Below are 20,198 nucleotides of genomic sequence, written 5' to 3'. Positions count from 1 at the left end.
AACTGAGGAGGTGAAATGTACACTTTCATCGTGTATCAATACACAATACCATAAAGAATTTCATGGCTTGCTGTTTGTTTGTTAATATATACCACAATGGAAAAATATTAAAAGATACACCTGACACATGACAGGAGAGTAACATGGGGAGTGTGATCCTTTTGTTACACTGTGGACTCCCGTTATAACGAAGTCGACGGGACCAACTGTTCTCTTTCATTATATTGAAATTTCGTTATAACTGAACAAATAATCAATGAAAATACAAGAGTGGATAATGTTGCAGCCTGAATCTTTACTTTGTTGTAACCGGAATTTCGTTATAACGGAAGTGCACTGTATAACCATAGGACACATGTAATGTTTTATTGCTGTGTGAAAGTGCTGCAATCCCTCAAGTCCTGCACACACAGAGACCATGCTTTCTATGAGTAACTCTACAGGGTTTTTCACACAATTGCAAAATTTACTGGCCACAACTGCGGAGGTGAAATGTACACTTTCATCGTGTATCAATACACAATACCATAAAGAATTTCATGGCTTGCTGTTTGTTTGTTAATATATACCACACTGGAAAAACATTAAAAGATACACCTGACATATGACAGGAGAGTAATATGGGGAGCGTGATCCTTTTGTTATACAGTGGACTCCCGTTATAACGAAGTCGTCGGAACCAACTGTTCTCTTTCATTATATCGAAATTTCGTTATAACTGAACAAATAACCGATGAAAATACATAGAGTGGATAATGTTGCGGCCTGAATTTTTACTTCGTTGTAACCGGAATTTCGTTATATCTGTGTTCGTTATAACAGGAGTGCACTGTGTTTCCATCAGGAGGTGTGTAGCAACATCATGTATTTGCATATAACCACTAGGAGGATTTTAATACATCAATCAAATAATATATAACCTTTGACAGGTGATATCAAGTAGATATATCAATCTCTCTTATCTGCTGGTATGTGCCTCCAAACAAGTTTAAGATAATTGCTTCTGCTCTCCACAGATTCTTTTTTCTTTCTTTCTTTTTGCAAAAATAAACATTCACTTACTGTAAAACGAGAAATGTTCGCGTGCATTTTAATTTCGCGAATTTCGCGAGCGCCAAGATTCGCGAAATTAAAATGCACGCGAGATTTCTTATCTACATTATATGCATTGAACGCAAGAGGCAATTCGCAAAAATTTCTTGCCGCGAAAAAGGCCGTCGGCTCCAATTCGCGAAAATTTCGTGCCGCGAATATATCATGTTTTACAGTATGCGGTCGATCTACATAACGTGTAAACATAATGGAACAGAATGGTAACGAGCAAAGTCCAGTATACATGGACGATATGTAAAACATTACTTTGCAATGATATACACATATAATCTATGTCATGTTATAACATTTCCATGACATACTTTGTAAAAAAATAAGCCCTATGCACATTTTTGCCAAGTTCTTATCACACATGGTATTGTGGGCATATCCACTCGCATTGAGTAGCACAACTTACACACACTCGCATTCTGTCAGTCATAACAAGGTTTAATATGCATATGAAATGACTATTGTTGGGGGGAAAAGAAGAATCTCTCTGAGGTAGAGAAGTTACTGTTCTGGAATGACAGGAAATTCGAATTTTCTCTTGTTTATTGTGCAGTATATATTTCCAAGGTTCATGTAAATACTCAACAAAGAGCTCTTTGACATGTATCCACACTAATGAGTCAACAACACTCACTGTACTATCACACAATGGATGCAACGATGCTATCATTGATAATCTCGCATAGAGGTTTATAAAAATAAAAGAATATTCCAAGAATGGGTGAAATAAGTTACATTTCATGCACAAAACAAACAATGTAAAATGGGATGCATGAGGTAGCTGACCAACACTCAAGTGGTCATTCCCTTCTCACAATCCGTCCAGTTATGGAACTGTCCCAAATTGTCTCAAAACTATAGTAGTTCTCAGACAATTTGGGACAGTTCGATAACTGGACAGATTGATAATTACCTTTGTTGGTGATAATTATCTTAATATTTGTCAGTGGTAATAATTACCTTTGTTGCACTGCATTCATAGATTACAAATATTTTCCTGGCTTACACTTCTCTACTACAGCTTTCTCGAGTGTCTGGACTTGCGACAACCATTCTTGCACAGTAAAAAATTAGTTGCCTTTCTGGATGAAAGTGACCATGGTCAGAACTGTTTTTATTCATTTTTCTCTCACTTGCAGTGCTCTTGACTTAATACAAATAATACCATCACATTGAAACAAGAAATGGGTACTCCTGGGGGGTATTTCATCAACGCTTGTGGCGCTGACCAATTTCAGCAAAATCCTTGGTTTTGATTGGCTGAGATGCTCTGGTCACTGACTGTTACTACGGTGATTCAAGTTGTCAGTGCCAACAAACGTTGATGAAACACCCCCCAGGTGTGTTTACCCACTACAAGCTGCCGTACTTGTAGAGGACTACTCCAGCACACGAAAAACATAATGCCTCCGGTGACACTGTGGCAGAGGCATAAAAAGTGATTTTGAGACAATTCCACTATTTCCCACCAGATAGACTACCAACTTCCCTCTTATCTCCTAATAATGTTACACGAAACCAAGATTTATGCCATTATTCCAGGGCTCTGCAGTATAAAACTTTCAAATGAAACACAAGTCCAAGAAATCAAACCCACATCTGTATGTTCAATTTGAAATCCATTGCATTGAGAGCAGTTTGATTTCAAACACAGTATCTAGAGTTGAAGATGACTTTATCCCTTCATATCAGATCAAACGTAAAGTACTGTATACGTCAAATATTTTGCATGCCTTTATTTTTGCAAATTTTGCGCGTCAGGTGCTATTTGCGAATTTATCTATACATGAAAATATTGACTCTGATCCCGACATGAATGAGACGTGCACGCATACATTTCTGCATTCAGTACTGTACTCTACAATCGCGAGTTTTTAAACTCGCAAAATTGTCGGGAAGTCTCGAAAAATTAGACTCACTAAATATAAGGCGTATACAGTAGTTAGTGACTCTCAACTGCCTACCTGACTTTAACGAAGTGCTTCAGAGTAAGAAACATAACATGTTTCATCCAAACAATTTGTATGCGACATGATTTATATTTGATCTTACATTAGGTTTGATTTTCGACTTATGTTCTATCGCCAGTCGAGTTTTGCGTAATAGGCCCCCAGAGTGTGACCTGGACTGGGCTAACTGTCCTTGAGAACGGAGATATAGTGCGAGAGGCTGTTGATGTCAGCCGTGGGTAGGAGAACAAAGCGGCGTTCCGCCCGGTTAAAGACGAACATGTCGCCGTTGAGGAGGTTGTAGTAGGTGGCGTGCAGCCGGATCTGCCCGGTCTCCAGGCGGGTGCGGATGAAGTCATAGGATTGCAGGTGCTCCAGCTGCTGCAGGACATTAATCTGGGCAAGTGAAATGGAAAATCGAGAACAAACTTGTTTCAGGTGCTGCTGTATTCAAAAGATGTCATCAAAACACAATGCCCATCTTTTTCAAAGAGCTCAACAAAAATACATGTGCCCAGTGTATGTTACAGCAAATTCTAAGAAAAACATAAATCAGTTAGCTCATGGTGGGTGTACACAGGATAAAGTGATCAACCAACTACGTAATTTTATGTCATGTCTTTGGAAAAACTCTATCGAATGTTGAGGTACTGTGTAAACAGGCGTATTCTTGCAAATGTTTATAATATGGTTTTGGTGACCTTTAACCCTGCATGGGACGGACCAATGAGGGCAGTACCGTCACAACCTGTAAGTGTCTGCCTACTTCTGGTACACTGTCATACAGTCAAATATGTAGCAAGAACCATTTACTAATATACTGGTAGCTTCTTCAGCTCCCATGAGCAGAGCACCCTGAATTCACCATTTTGCATATTGAAGCCAGAGCATTACAGGAGCTTCCCCTCATCCCCCCCCCAAAAAAAAACAACTAGAAATATCACTTAAGGCGATTAATACCCCCGTCCCGTGACGACAGTCTTACCCAAGGAATGATCTTTCCTTGATCTTCTGCCATTTAAATGCCGTTACCATGGCAACGCAGCTTCCGACACGTCCGAAAAATATGTCTTGCACATCTTCCCACCAAGGTTATTGTGTGTGCCACATTTCATAAGCTTTTGTCAAAAACTGAGGAAGTAGTTCAATCCACAAGATCTTTCCTTGATCTTCCGCCATTAATATGCTGTTACCATGGCAACGCAGCTTCCGACACGTCCAAAAAATATGTCTTGCACATCTTCCCACCAAGACCAATGTGTGTGCCACATTTCATGAGCTTCAGTCGAATACAGAAGAAGTAGTTCAATCCGCAAGATCTTTCCTTGATCTTCTGCCATTTATATGCCGTTACCATGGCAACGCAGCTTCCGACACGTCCGAAAAATATGTCTTCCACATCTTCCCACCAAGATCAAGGTGTGTGCCACATTTCATAAGCTTTGGTCAAAAAACTGAGGAAGTAGTTAAATCCGCAAGATCTTTCCTTGATCTTCTGCCATTAATATGCCGTTACCATGGCAATGTACTTTCGGGTACTGTCAAAAAATGCGTCTTGCACATCTACAACCAAAGGCACACATCTGTACCAAGTTTCATGGAAATTGGGCAAAAATGAGGAAGTAGTTTGCAACACAAAATTTTCCATCATTTTGGCTCATAATATGTGAGCTGTTACCATGGTAACATACTTTTTGTCACTGTCAAGAAATGTGTCATGCTGACCTATATCCTAAGACAAACATTCAATATGAATTCCATGAGAATTGGAAGAACACTGATGAAGCAGTTTTGCCATGAAGCATTTTGCCCTATATTTTACCAATAACATGCCGTTACCATGGCAACGCACTTTTTGCCACTGCGGAAATATGTGTCTTGCACATTAACATATTCAGATGAACATCTGTACCTAATTTCATAAAAATTGATCAAAAACTGTGGGAGGAGTTCGCGACGCAAGATTTGTACCCATTTTTGCCCATAATATGCCGTTACCATGGCAACGTACTTTTGGGTACTGTCAAAAAATATGTCTTGCACATCTACAACCCAAGGCACACATCTGTGCCAAGTTTTATGGCAATCGGTTGAAAACTGAGGAAGTAGTTCGCAACGTAAGATTTGCAACGGACCGACCGCCCGACCGCCCGACCGACCGCCCGACCGACCGCCCGACCGACCGCCCGACCGTCCGCTGATTCCTATATACCCCCTTCAAACTTCGTTTGGCGGGGGTATAAAAAAGTCAAAGCAATATGCCACTTGATGTTGTCATGCTTCATTTCTACTGAAAATATAAATGACACCCCCAAGAAATAATAGCCTTTAAACCTTTATGGCATGCATAAAGAAATAGCTTCAATTTGATCAAGATCTTAATTACATATACCAGTAATATAAAATACGTATGAACAAATCATTGGAAACTTCAGTACTCTCTATGAACAAAACATTAATAATATTATTCCTTTAATGGTAATTTACAATACCATTAACATCCCAACCATGACACCTCTTTATGGATTTACATTTTCCACTGTAGTGTATCACATACCTGAGCTAATCTGTCTGTGTTGCTGACTTTTCCATCATTTTCAATGACGGCTGATATCGGGGCGCCTTTCTTCCCGCCCCCTTCGAACTCTATCGCCTCGTCGGGGCGCTCCATGTGTCTGTGGTACTTGTCGAGGGAAGTGGAGCCGTGTGTGTGCAGCCAGTTGTTCACCAGGTCCAGGGAGTGTTGAGACCCAGAGCCAGGGCTACCAGTCGGCTTGGCGACATGGAGGTGTTTAAGAGCTTCAGCTGCCTGAAGATTAGGGTTTAAAGTGAAAATCCATTTAATACAAAAATAGTCAATAGTGAATGTCTATTTACTAGCGAAGCCATACTTACCCATCAACTCTCCCTTCATCGAGGATAGCTTACTGTTCGGCTTCACCTTTGTCAGTTTTTCTGTTTTTCTGACATCTTTTGCGAGTGGAGAAGTAATGGCTGCATTGATTGTATTTCCAAGCAATGCGTTAAGATTCACAAGTTTATTTTCTACCGGTGCTCACGTAACGAACATTCGGTAACAAAAGAGGAAGGAGGCAGTGAGAGTGCCACTTATTATACAAATTGTAGGCTCCTGGCAGGGTTTCCTGACTTGTAATACAGGGGCTTAAAGGAAAAATGTGTGATATTTATCGGTGGCTATTTGCGTTGAGGGTAACAAATAGCAATTGTGAATTTAGGATAGGTGAGTATGGCAAGGCGCAGTAAATCATCACATCAAGTCTTAGAAGGCTGTGATAAACAAAATAGTGATTACTGATGAGTCATTACATGCAATGCATGTGAGGTAACAATTTCCGTAGTTTTCAGTCACATTAAACAGTTTTGGTTGAGATGAAATTTCAGGTTTCCAACATATTTTGGATATAAAATTCCTCTTAGAATCATATGTTTTTTAACATTTCATAAAGTGGTTTAGAAGTATCTCATAAAAATCTTAAAAGCTGAATTCTCACTTTAACCAATACTATACCATACCTTTAAGACAGAAACCAAACTACTGACCTTACCAAATGGAAGGGAAGCAGGGCACATAATGCACATGTACATGGTATGTGTGTTAATGTGTGCACTGTTAGGAAGGAAGAGAAGGGCTACTCTTAAAACCTCACAGAATCAAACTGTTGATAACATTTTGTTTGTGAGAATAACCCCCAGGTCTGCAAATGAGGACAAATACATCGTAATGACACAGCAAACATACACACACTAAAGAAAAAAAATCATCATGTGGGTATTTGGGGCAGACCACTCCACTATGTCATGCACCCTGTTCTATAACAATGAATAAAGAAGATGTTATATGTGTGGGTTGTTGTTGTAACTCTCTCACACACAGGACCTTAATTTAAAGTCCTATCCTGGGAACAGGGTATTATGTTTCTTACTATAAGGTGAATGCTCAGCAAAACTCCATGGGTTACGAACCCGAGTCATATGATTACACAGCAGATACACTCCCAACTAAGCTACCTCACTGCCCCACCAAGCAGATATTGTTAAAACCATCTTGCCATTACCGGTACATACAAAGGGCGGTCTGATCTTGTGGATTAGCAAACGTAGACTTCAGAGACTCCAACCAACTAACCAGTCAAACTGCAGACATTCTTGGACCTATTTTTTGATCACATGAACTCACCTTGCAATCCGCATGGCCGCACACAATAATCTCTGGAACGGCCATCTTCTGTACAGCCAGCTGCAGCCCTGCCATCTCCCCACTGGGGCAGGCCCTGCCCCCCTCAGGTGTCGGGCTGCAAGTGCAAGAGTGGGGCACGAAGTTTCCCGGGTTACGGACGATGAAGAGCTCTCCGATCTCGGCCTTGAAGAGACGTGAGGGCAGCAGACGCCCGTCCATGCATGTGACCAGTACTGCCAGAGGCTACAACAGCAATAGGATGATGGGGAAAAAACAACAATAATTTACTCTTGTTTAAGAGCTCTGCAAAGATTTGACTGTTCAAATTTTATGCTCTTACGCCTGAGATGCAGTGTGCTTTAAAGGTGGCATAGTTCTCTCTAAAATCATAATGTATAACAGTTCATGTACCATCCAAAGTCTGGACTAAATAAAGTGTAGCATTGCAATTTGAACAAAAACATGACAGTCCCGTATTTTATACAACCTGCTTTACACCCAAAACATTTAACCTGTTCCTTTGCATTATGGGAACCTGGTATGCCCATGATCATGATGTCAATTTATATATTGGGAACCTCGTATCATACCAGGTTCCATGACTGTAGACAAGAGTATTTGCATTTGAAATATTAGAATTTGTTTTATCAATATCTGTTGCATTTCTGTAGGATCTGCTCTGTTTTTCTTTATCAATGTCATTTTGTCCTGTTTTTATGTATACATAAAAACTGTGTGAATCTTTGTTTTCGAACATAGCAATGCCATTGTTTTGCCATAAAACTTGTATGAAGATATGACATTGTAATCATTTTGTCCTGTTTTTATGCATACATAAAAACTGTGTGAATCTTTGTTTTCGAACATAGCAATGCCATTGTTTTGCCATAAAACTTGCATGATATCACTGGATTTTGACTTTCACAGACCCCGTCTGGGTGGCTTATAGTGTATAACAGAAGAGTTTGCATGCCCATCAGCACACGCTCTATCAAAAAGAATCATATCTTGTTTGAGGGCATTGAAGGCTCTCACCGAATTGAAGGAGGAACGGGTTAAATATATTTCCTGTTACTGAAGTTCTGTTTACAAAGCCAAATCGTGTCTGTGTGTATCCATACATATACATGAATGGAAATCAAATCACTAGAATGACTTGGAAAACTGCCTACCCTTCTTTCAACTAATCATCAGGGGTTCAATGTACTCTGATGTCTATGCCAAATGACAGAAGAACATGTGCTGTCTCACTTATATAAAAATTTCCCTTGAGAGCAACCCTTGCTACACTAGAACACACACAGACACACACACACGCACACACACAGAAACATATCCTCTGGGACATACTCAGTATCACTACCTATAGACCTGTTCAGTTTGGGCACTGGGTTTTTTCTTTTTGTGTGTGTGTTGTTGTCTATCTAGATGTCAGCCACAACTGAGTGGCTTCCATATGCCCAACAATAGTTGATTTATGTACTGACATAGCAATGTAACTGACTTATTGCATAAACCACTGAATAATCTTTTCTTGTTATTTTGGAATCCCCTTTTTTACAGCTGACAGAAGTTATGGTGTTTGAAACCAAACAGGCTTATACTGATGACTGCACAACAAGGGGTCAATAGAGTATAGACTGATCCCGCGAAATAAGTTCACACATGTATTCACATACATTGTATAATTGTAGTTAGTACTATCTCACTACATGTATACCACATCCTAGATACCTCTTTCCTGTCCCAGTACAAAATCTTGTTGCTGTTTTTACTGCACCTGTGTAGCATATGTGCAGGAGCGATCAGGGTCGATCTACCTCGATTGGCAGTGGTCCAGCTTCCTACAGATTTTGTACATGATATCTTTTTACATGTCAAAAATTGTCGTGTAGGAAACCAGATCAATGCCGATCAGGGTAGATTGGCCCAGACTGCCCCCGACCGCCCCTGATTGCCCTTGCCGAGCGAGCCCGACCAGGCCTAAATGTGTTGGTCGGGCTCAATCGGTTGATCTGATCTACAGTGGGAACCCATCTTAAATGGATGCTTCCTTTTCAGAAATTCAAGTCACACCAGAAGTATCATTTACATGTATAATGAGCGAAATGCCAAGTTGATTAAACTTACTCTGATTTTTTTTTCTCATTATCTCTCCCAATGTTCTATTGACCAAAATACAAACTTGAACATGTTCACAATAATTCACAGATCTTAAATAAATTTATGTAAATCTACAAGCATTCAGAATTTCTTCGATCTCTCTAAAACTTTAGCTACTCATTATATTTCAAAAATATTTTCACTTCTCTTCATTCATGATGGCATACGAAAATTTATACTAAACATTTTTGTGCTGCAGTTGTTATGGCTCTGTGGATAAAGTCTTGGATTCTCAATTATGAGGTACCTGGTTCAAGCCAAAAGCAGCAGCTTTACCCCTAGGCTAGGCAATTTGTTTATATCACTGTGTCATCCCTCAGAAGGGATTTAATGGTGTTGGTCCCATAATACGTACTGTATATTCATTTTTGCGTATTTCACGCTACGCTACTTCTGGCTAGCGCAAATTCTGAAACCCTCAAAAATATCTCCACAATTTTCTCTACACATAGTGAATGGGTTGACAATTGCGCAGTGCGAATTCAACAACCCATGTTTTTGATTACTCAGTGCAAAATATTAATAATGCGAAAATATCGACGTTTACAGTAGCTTGCATTTACGGCACATACCAGTGCTTCCAAGTGAAAGAAATCCAGACACTTAAACACACACACACATGTACAACATACACTTTCAGTACTGCTACTTGTACATCCTCACAAAATGAAACTGCCTTGCACATACAGTAGCATGTGAATTTCACTGTTACTATTACAAGTCAAGCGTATCATTGACAGCTGTATATGTAGTGTAACAGTGCATCACACAGAGATGAGTCTCTATTCCATCTTGGCTGTATGACCAAGCCTAATCTGCCACAATGAGAATTTTACTCTTGTAAAGTTTTTTTTTTGTTTGGACACCCGCATGACTTATTTCTTGTTAGCCTTCATTAAGCAAGCAGAAAAGCTCTCTGTTGCATTGTGCATACATAGTGTATCTAAGCTTTTTATCATCAGATCAAGAAATACGCAACTACGCCTGAATTTATTCTTTCTTTTTAAACTAAGGTGTCAAGTCATAGCGCAAATGAAAGAAACCAGTGTCCTTTGCAGAATTTTATGCACCACATTCACACTTTCTGCACGGTGCTCCTACCACAAATTGGAACATTCTATGATTTCTGATTGTTTGATGTACATAATGTGCCCTGTTGTAATTAATATACTTATAATGACCTGTCTAACTCATAGGGGCTGTAAAATCAATGGAATTGTTGGACTACTGGAATGAAACAAAATCCCAACCCCTAATTTAAACCTCTGACTGAAAAATAGGGATGATTTGGCTCAACAAAAGTAGGCAAGAAAGAGTAGTTTCCATATGAGTGTGTGGTAAAAAAAAAAAAAAAAAATAGGAACTCCTATATTAAAACAAGACATGGGAATGGTCAAAACTCAGATTCTTTCCCCAAAATTCAGAATGGTTGGGAGATCTGAAAATCCCTGGAGATTCATTGTGGTTCAAATGGCAATGATCTGACTCTGTTGCCATGAAATGCAAATTCATCATTAAATAGTATGATGATTTATAATTTTCATGTGAGTGACATCAATACAAAAAAAAATCTTGAACCAGAAAAGCTCCTAGAGAGCGCAGACTTTTGCCAAGCAGTTCATTTCCACCCATACATGCATGCTGAAAATCACCTGGTATCTCAATTGATGTAGAAATCCTTTGTTTACGTCATCAGCTTCCAGCTACGCTGCGCCTCGCCTGAGCACAGCACGCGCTTTAGAGCGTGTCGGAGCGTGTGACATGCAAACTTCAAATACGCGCAGCTTGAACTGCCACGTTCATTGACCTTATCTGCCAAAAGATGAAAAATCCATAAATTCCTTGATCACTACCAAAATTCAATCATCTCTTTCTGGTGTCATTATCAATGTTTACTGCAAGTTTTATTCAAATACATTCACAACTTTATGAGTTAATTTGCACACAGACAAACAAACAAACCAACTCCAATGAAAAAACCCAACTTCTTTCCTTGGCAGAGGTAAATATCTTATAGAGACTGAAGGAAAGATTAATGTTACAATATCTTTACATTAATTACAGTATATCTGATATGTGCAACTCTTTCTTGGGATGCTAATGGGTCTCAAGTTTCCTGAAATGTTGGTTTTCACAATCAAAGAAACTTGATCTAAACCTGAAAGCCCACAGAGTATGGAGAGCATAAGCTGTGAGCCTCCAGGTCCCATATTATATGATGGTACCTAAATGTAGGCATTGCACAGTAGACTACACTTTCTTTCCCCAGTACAAATACCAGTAAGTATCTGCAACTCTTGTCGTATTATAATTGTCTGCTAGAAGCTACAGGGTGAAGTGAAAAACTCAGACTTTTGCTTGGAAACACAACCAGGGCTGATGTCAATTGCACAGCCAAAATAGTAAAACAAATAAACTTGTAAACAAACATGTTCCAAGCGTACATTTTTGTCCTTTGATATCCTTTGAACTGAAGTGAAACGTTTAGCAACAACAACATTTACAACACAATTTATCTGTATAGGGCATTTCTCTTAATTTACATGATTTCTCAAAGTATCTATCTTGTGAAATGTTATGAAACACTGTTAAAGGATGCACCACACTTGCAAAGAACAACATGATAACAGACCAGCCAACTAATGTCATTGGCTACTTTACTTGTGACTGTCACCTTTTAACAGCCAAAGAGCCAGTCCACACCATGTTCAAGTTGCATCTCAGGAATGAAGTGAAAGGGGGGTGAACAGAATGGCGAGGGTTTCAAGTGGACCAACAATAAGAAAGCTACAGAATTGTACAATGTAGATGTCTACGGCTAAGTTTTTTAAGTTTTTTTTTTTGAAGTCCCTTTCCTTCAATTTACATATTGGATCTGTAAACATTTTTTATCTCTAATTGACAGTACTTACAAAGTAATCTATTAAAGGTCCAGTTTACCTTTGGGAGCAGGGATTTAAACAAAAATGTTCAAGATATCAAATTTGATGGATATGTGTAGGTCTGTTGTATCACAAAACATCCTACCATGTGATTTTCACAATAAAGCCTAAAATATAAGGAGCCAATCAGTGTTTTTCTCAATAAACCATAACGGTACACGGTTTAGTCTGGAAACATTTTTATTATAACTATTGTTCACATTTTGTGTATTTAACAACACTCAACATTGATTATATGGATTCAAATTTTTACAGTGGTTGTTTCTATCCCTAACTCACATTTTAGAACTATTTTAAAGCACTAATGCTGGGTTTTTGTTTCATCTGCAAATGGTAAATTATGCCTTTAACCCTTACTGCACTTTGTTTGCTGACTGGCACAAATGTCTGGAAACTAATTAAGTGGTGATGAATGCAGATTACCTATTAAATTCCCATGATCTCTATTGTGTCACAATGGCCTTTCTGTTGGACTGAGGCACATTGCTACACTCGAGTGGACTTGCTAACTGTACAAAGTTCTGGTACAGGTTTGGATGGAGTTATGAGTACTGAATGCTGTTGAAAAGGCTTGGCAAGTTAAAAACTATATTAAAGTGCCAAGCCACCGCAAATTAAAAGGGTCAGAGCTGACTTCCAAAGACAGCACAGGATTACACTTTATGGTCACTGCAAACAATTTTCATTTAAAGAGAAATGAGTATTTTGCAAGGAAAGCATCATGTTTTCTCTCATTCCAGCCTTATAAAAAATAGATTCATACCTGTATGTAAATCACAAATATTTCCATCACATCTAAAGTCACAAAAAACTTTCAGACAAAATGTAGGCATTTTACCCTGTATGATGTTAATATTCAACTTGTCAAATTTTTTAATGCTTGCAATTACCATGGCCATGACAGTGGGTAGGAAACGGCAAACCAGGTGAATACAAGCACATCATGCCCCTAAAAAGTCAATTGTGACATAATAACTAGCCACCAACCTCTATATGAAACAACCCCTCCCCCGCACCTCCCAAAAAGATGACAAGTTAACTAGTATCATCACTTTATATCTTTACTCTTGTTTTGAAATTCTTAGTCAACCCAAGCAAGAGCTACTTACAGGTTTTGACTGGAAGATGTTTCTCCTCTGAATCAACATCTGCTGACAGATGGGCTGCCTCCCAACTTGGAGGAGTCTTCGTAGAGCAAGCATCCCTCCCTGCTGCATCTTGCAAACGTCAGAAACGCAGTCGGCGACCGAGTGATGTAAGGTTGGAATGAGTCTGCACCGTCAACGCCCACTTACAGTAGCTGAACTCGCTGTGTATCTCTCAAAACTCTTTCAGCTGATCCAAAGTTCTGCATTCCAACATCAAGAAGTTACAAAATAACAATAAAAGATTTAAAAGCAACAACTCTTCAGAAAAGGAAATATGAATTCATACAGCATCTGTCTCCATCTGGTTAACAAGAATGGAATTTTGTCCTGACACACGACACTTCCTCAAAATCTTTCTCATTACATAACACTACAGCTGATGGACACATTTGTGTCATCTTACAGTGACATAACTTTTTGTTTTAAACATGACTTTTTAAAACAGAAAAATTCAAATCTTAAAGGGATGGTACGGTTTTGGTTGACATGGGAATTCAGATTTTAATGTTTTATACTAGATAATAAGAAACCCCAAGACCATACAATTCTAAGAGGAATTAAAAGTTTATTTCATCAAATTGGTAATGGCTGAGATATCAACAAAGAAAGTAAACAAAATGGTCCTAATAAAAGGTGGGTCTTACCTGTTTTATTAAGACCACTTTGCTTTTGGATACCTCAGTCATTTCAAGACCAAGTTTTATCACATACATTTTGAATTCCTCTTAGAATTTTGTGCTCTTTGGTATAAGTAGTGGTGGGCTATAAATGGGTGATGTTTCAAAATCCTTAGGGTCCCTGCTTATTTGAAGCAGCTTATCATACTGAGCATTTTGACACCTTTCATTAAGAAATCGGTCGAAAAATGAGATGGAGTCGGCCAAAAAACTAATTTGGGGGTGGGGGCCAAAATTACTGTCGTGCGTCGGTCAAAATATAATGAAAAATAATAAATTCACAATCCAAAGGAGTATGAAGATGATTTAAGTGTCCAGATATATGTTTTTGAGGACAAGGAATTGATTGCAAATGTCAGAAACCCTCAATATACTACAGAAAGCATTCAAATTCTCAAATTTTGCTTTTTTTTGGGGGGGGGGGTGGGTGGGGCTAAGTTTCGGCCCATCTCCATTATTCCAGTCACCTAACATGCACCTAACATCTTCCAATTGTTGTCACAGATTTAAAATTTGATGATAATGGGTAAACAACAGTAGAATTGAGGTCAAGAAACTGATTGCAAATGTGTTTTGAAGCCGTAATCTGCTGTAGCATTCAAATTTTCTTTTTTAGCGGGGGGGGGGGGGGGGGGGGGTTAGTGGTGGGGTAGACTAAGTTTCATTGTATTTTCTGTCCATAAATGACCCATCTCAAATGTGTAGACTGCAGATTATGATCACAAGTTGCAAAGAAAATAATTCAACATTACTTTCCCTGATAATATCAAAGGGAGAGTGGACATCCCTTGTTAACTTCAGCAGAGTTTCAGCAGTGGACTATCTTTCCGTCTTCATCCTCTATCACATGACAACATGAAAGAAGGCAGAACATCACAAGGTTGTAGGTTGAACAACTACACAGGCTTTCAGAAGCTGATAACAGATTCTGTTTCAAAGAATCTCCACAATGAAGAATCTGTTGCAGTAACCAAATTCTGTGGACTTGGTTTCCCTACAATGTATGCCACTATTTCTCAACATGGAGAAGGCAACTCATGTAGAACCTGTTCAAATTCTTCCACTTCTTCACAGAGATCTAGCAGCTCAGAAAGTGAATACTCTCACAGGGTTACATGTGATCTTCTAGTTATTTCAACCAGAAGAACCAACATTAGCTGTTGAGAAACATCTCCTACATTACAGTACTGTACTGTACAAATGCTGTGGCTGTGTTGCATTGCAACAAGGTTGCGAATATAGATTTGGGGCACAGTTTGATCTTACACCGCATGTAACCAGAGACTCCAACCCCAAGCACCTTCTGATCTGGAGATTCTCCCGCCTGAAACCCTTAGCAAACGGGAGACTCCAACTTGATGTGTGCGAAGCGCGAAATTCCCACGGTTCTAGATGCTCTCTGGTGTTATCTAAGGCTTATTTTTTTAACATACGATAGAAATAAGTAAGAAATCCTTTCCAACGGGAGACAAAAAGCTAGGACGGGAGAAATTAAATCTCAAACGGGAGAACGGGAGATCTTGCAAATATGGGTTTTCGGCGGGAGATCTCCCGTCGAAAACGGGAGAGTTGGAGTCTCTGTGTAACATCTCTCGATACTCTACATGATGAGGAGCTTGAAGGTCTACAAACTAACAATTTGGATTGCGAGAGAGATCTTGCAAAGTTTGACAAGCTGGCAGCAAGATCCGCATCCTGCTCATGTATTCAAACTGGAGTGTCATACAGAAGGCACACTTTTCAATATAGGGGATTTCCATGCATGATCTCACTTCTACAAACTTAAAGGGAACGCAAACCCAAAGAGCAATGTGGATTGAGTGAAAGCATTAACATTAGTAGAACACATCAGTGAAAGTTTGAGGAAAATTGGACAATCGATGCAAAAGTTATGAATTTTTGAAGTTTTGGTGTTGGAACCGCTGGATGAGGAGACTACTAGAGGTTATGACGTATGAGTGGACTACAATATAAAGAAAATATGAAAGGAATTCCACAAAGATTCACTTTTCTAGCAAAATGAAAGAGAACTTGACTAACCGCTTTCAGAAAGCAGGGGGAATAAGTGCTACCCCTAACATATGTCAGTATCAAGTTGATGGAATGTGTAATTTTCATGAAAAATGAATTTTTATTGAATTTCCTTTATATTTTCTTTATATTGTAGTCCACTCATACGTCATAACCTCTAGTAGACTCCTTACCCAGCAGTTCCAACACCAAAACTTCAAAAATTCATAACTTTTGCACCGATTGCCCGATTTTCCTCAAACTTTCACTGATGTGTTCTACAAATGTTCCTGCTTTCACTCAATCCACATTGTTCTTTGGGTTTACATTCCCTTTAACTAGATTTCAGTAACAGACCTGGAAATCGTCTGACTCTCATTCCTACAATACTTCAGAGTCAGCCACAATCCGTGCATTGCCAGACATGCCCATGAAAGAGGATATGCAACTGATTCTGAATATCGCCAAGGTTCAACAAGCACCTTCAAAGTCGAAGTTGCAAGTGATGCTGCTGAACCAGATATTGCGGTCAATGAATTGAACCTTGTGCCATTATTTGGGATGTTAATAATGTCAGACAGTGGTACCTCAGCATATGCAAAAATGACAATGGAAAGGGCACATACATACACGTGTGGTAGTACATCTTGAAAGTGTTGTGATCCTGATAATCGGTAAGTTGGAGATACCCAAAGCGACATGACACACAGACTGTAAATGTCCAGCAAATTATACCTGTTGCATGGGAACATGGAACCTCGAAAGTGTACCAAGATATTTGTGGTTCACAATTACCACACAATAACTTTGTTGATTCCCTGTTCCAATCATTCTATCGAGTAGAGAGGAGAATAATCACATCATTATGGCAAGCAGAGATATGCAAGTTTGTTAATGAATGGAACTTAAATGCAGTATTTTTTAATACCAGTATGAGGTGTCTTAGTGTAACTGTTGCACTTGTGAAAGCAGTGTTTTAAAAGATTTTTTCATTTTTCAAAATTTGGATAGCTTGAAAGAGCATAAGGTACCCTTCCTATATTTACTAGTGTTTCTATCATTTTCATCACATATACCTGTGACTACAAAATTTTGGAAGATGGCAAAGTGCATACTTTGGGTGACTGGAATACCAGAGATGGGCCAAAATTTAGCCCTATGCCCCCCCCCCCCCCAATAAAAGAGCAAATTTGAGAATTTGAATGCTTTCTACAGTATATTAAGGGTTTTTGACATTTGCAATCAATTTCTTGACCTCAAAAACATATATCTGGATACTTAAATCAGCTTCATACTCCTTTGGATAGTGAATTTATAATTTTTTCACTATATTTTGACCGACGCGTGACAGTAATTTTGGGCCCCCCCCCCCCCAAATCACTTTTTTGGCCGACTCCATCTCATTTTTCGACCGATTTCTTAATGAAAGGTGTCAAAATGCTCAGTATGATAAGCTGCTTCAAATAAGCAAGGACCCTAAGGATTTCGAAACATGACCCTTTTTTACCCCCTGTATAGCCCACCACTAGTATAAGCTTCATATTTGTGGTTTATAATCATCAAGCAATCTAAAGTAAAAACTTGAATTCCTGTCTCTACCTAAACTAGGCCTGTACACTAACTGCGAAACACAGCCCGAACACTGAACCTGAAGCGTACAGCTCCCACAGAAATTATAACTGTATACAAGGAGCGCCCCGGAGTTAGGCCTACACCATCCTTCTTAGCTGAAAAGTTGTCTAATGATGGAGCATTAGATATTATATTATGGTCTGAGCCGAGTGTAAATACAGTAACCAGAGGCACCAAGACGTACTTTGTGCAGACCCAAAAGTAAAAAAGACTGTACCGTACTGCAGAATTAATTTGGTAGAATATGAAAGGGAATGGATGTTGTGCATAGAACTTGCAACAGCTCAACTGCTCTACAATTCTAGACATCAACATCAGCATCAGCATCAGTATACTGAAGTAGTAGGTAGTCGAGACTTTCGGTTGTTCCTTCAGGTTGTAACCTGTAGCTGTACATGATCCTACCTAACCTCGGCACGAGGCGCTGTTACGGATTGGGGTTGCTGGTGCGGTTAGATCCGCACTAAAACTTGGTGTACGTGCGTGGTAGGTGAACGACTTCACATTCTTCAAGAAAGAGATTGGTGTAGGGAGGACCAGTGCAGTGATTGATCCACAATCACTAGTAAAATCTTAAATCTTCAAGACATTTGTTTGGTGACCAATTTCTGACCTTCCCTGCCTTTGTATAAAATAGAGTTTCTCACTCACACAAGTCACAGATATAGACAAATGCCAGCATAGACATCCACCTTGGTGGAGGCTATCCAGATAACAGTAAATCCAACAGCACATCACATCATCATCATCATGTCACTCTGAGCAGCTTGTCTGAACCTTGCTGACCACCACAGGCACATCTTTCACTTCAGTTTGGATTTTGGAAGTGCTCATCCATCACGCTAGAAACTTCTGTTTGTTGATAATAATGCTGTATAAGTGTATGTAATAAAACAGGAGGGATCTTTAATCTTACGTTTACGTCTCAGAGTCAACAAACTCACTTTGGAATATTACCCATCCGCCTCTCAGCAAATAAGAAATCAAGTTTCAGCGACCAGGCGGTCGACAATCTCACCCTGCTTCAGCTCCGCAGGATCGGGACGCGGTGATCGCGATGCACGTGAACGGCTGTAGTGTAGAGAAGGAGCTGATGAGACTGGTAGATTAAAATGTATAACTATACACTTCTGCGCGTAATAAAAAGGGGATTTACTGCTGGTATGAACAGAGAGAGCATGCTACGGTTTTTCGTTCCTCGTTTTGCTGTGGTCGATCAGCAATGCAGCTAACAGTGCCCTGACAGTCGGTCCATGCGCGAATACCAAGCATCGCTAGTTTACAGTAGCTGCACTCCTGTGGCTAGTACCGCACATCGTCGTAACTTAGGCCGGCGCGGCCCGCCGAGCGTCGGGCGGTGTGAGGTGGACTCGTCTCGCTCCACTGCAGCTTGGGAGCCGAGCTAGCTTGCTGCTGGACTCGTTGGTGTGACAAGTGTGAAACGTGGGGTCGCCCATGAATGGTGGATTTACGAAAAAACGCAAAGCGCCCTCAGTCGATGGAGATCAGTAATAATGCGGTGTTGTCAAATTTTCGATCAATCAAGGAGTAAGAAAAAGCCGAAAAAGCAATATTTACCACAAATTGTGGTATCTTTCATCTCAGTTTCCGCATGTGCGATTTTACTGTGTACTTACCGGTAGTTAAGACCAGGCGGAGAAGAGGTTATGAGCGGGGTATATCTCCCCCCTGTCACACACAATTTAATTCAATTTTAACTAAATTTTCACACACGAAATAGCTATGTTTGTTTGTTTTTTTTTTTAGATATACGATGTATAACAAAATGATATGATTATGATATCAAAGGTGCACACTCTTGTGAAACATGGAGAATTTATTAAATGATAAAGTGAGAAACATAAATATTCAGGACAATGTGAACAGCTATAAGTGCTGTATTTTCGCATGTCTTCCAGTGTGTTCAAGTTCAGGTTGATTTATTTCATCTCCAACTATAATCAGGGATCATACAAAAATGTTCGCGTATACAAAATGAAATCAGTACAACCGACTGTGTGATGTGACTTAGGTATGGAGGTGGACAATCAGCAGGGGAGGGTCTTGGAGGGGTATCCCCCTTTCAAGCGAGAGAGCTTCAGTGTATGTTATTTCAGTATTTTTAATTTCAATGACCTGATTCACACTTTTGTGGAATTACTTAAGAAAAAAAAAAGTCAATAAAAACGTAAGAAAAGTTAACATGAGGGATAATTCGAATGACAACATCGCTATATAGATCTACCTCGTCTTTCGTTCTGCATGTTAGTTTTCACCGTTGTATAACCGCCAGAGTGGACGGGTGTGACCCTCTATAATAAGAATTCATCGTAAAGCAATGAGACCATAATTATACTCAATGATTCACAGACAGT

The 20,198-nt window shown here is 39.4% G+C and overlaps 1 protein-coding gene across 1 annotated transcript; it reads right to left on the bottom strand.

Moving 5' to 3' along the window:
* Positions 1-3,074: 3,074 nt before the first annotated feature.
* On the bottom strand, positions 3,075-19,098 carry LOC139734434 (beta carbonic anhydrase 1-like). The gene is made up of 5 exons (XM_071645219.1): positions 18,842-19,098; positions 13,466-13,704; positions 7,252-7,494; positions 5,611-5,862; positions 3,075-3,449 (listed from the first exon to the last, which is right to left on the bottom strand). The coding sequence occupies exons 2-5, from the start codon at positions 13,571-13,573 to the stop codon at positions 3,237-3,239; spliced, it is 816 nt and encodes a 271-aa protein (XP_071501320.1). The 5' UTR covers positions 13,574-13,704; positions 18,842-19,098; the 3' UTR covers positions 3,075-3,236.
* Between the last annotated feature and the right edge of the window lie 1,100 nt (positions 19,099-20,198).

Source organism: Diadema antillarum, unplaced genomic scaffold (assembly GCF_040938485.1).
Source record: "Diadema antillarum isolate AM-2024a unplaced genomic scaffold, OU_Dant_1.0 seq00000526_RagTag, whole genome shotgun sequence".
In the NCBI taxonomy this organism is placed as follows: Eukaryota; Metazoa; Echinodermata; class Echinoidea; order Diadematoida; family Diadematidae; genus Diadema; species Diadema antillarum.
The sequence above is the reverse complement of the archived record's forward strand: the minus strand, read 5'-3'. Positions and strand labels throughout refer to the sequence as shown.

Coding starts and splice junctions, on each gene's coding strand:
- LOC139734434 (XM_071645219.1), bottom strand. CDS start 13,573: ATGCAGCAGGGAGGGATGCTTGCTCTACGAAGACTCCTCCAAGTTGGG. Junction 5,863..7,251: donor GCGGCCATGCGGATTGCAAG/GTGAGTTCATGT, acceptor CCTAATCTTCAG/GCAGCTGAAGCTCTTAAACA. Junction 3,450..5,610: donor ACACAGACAGATTAGCTCAG/GTATGTGATACA, acceptor TCACTTGCCCAG/ATTAATGTCCTGCAGCAGCT.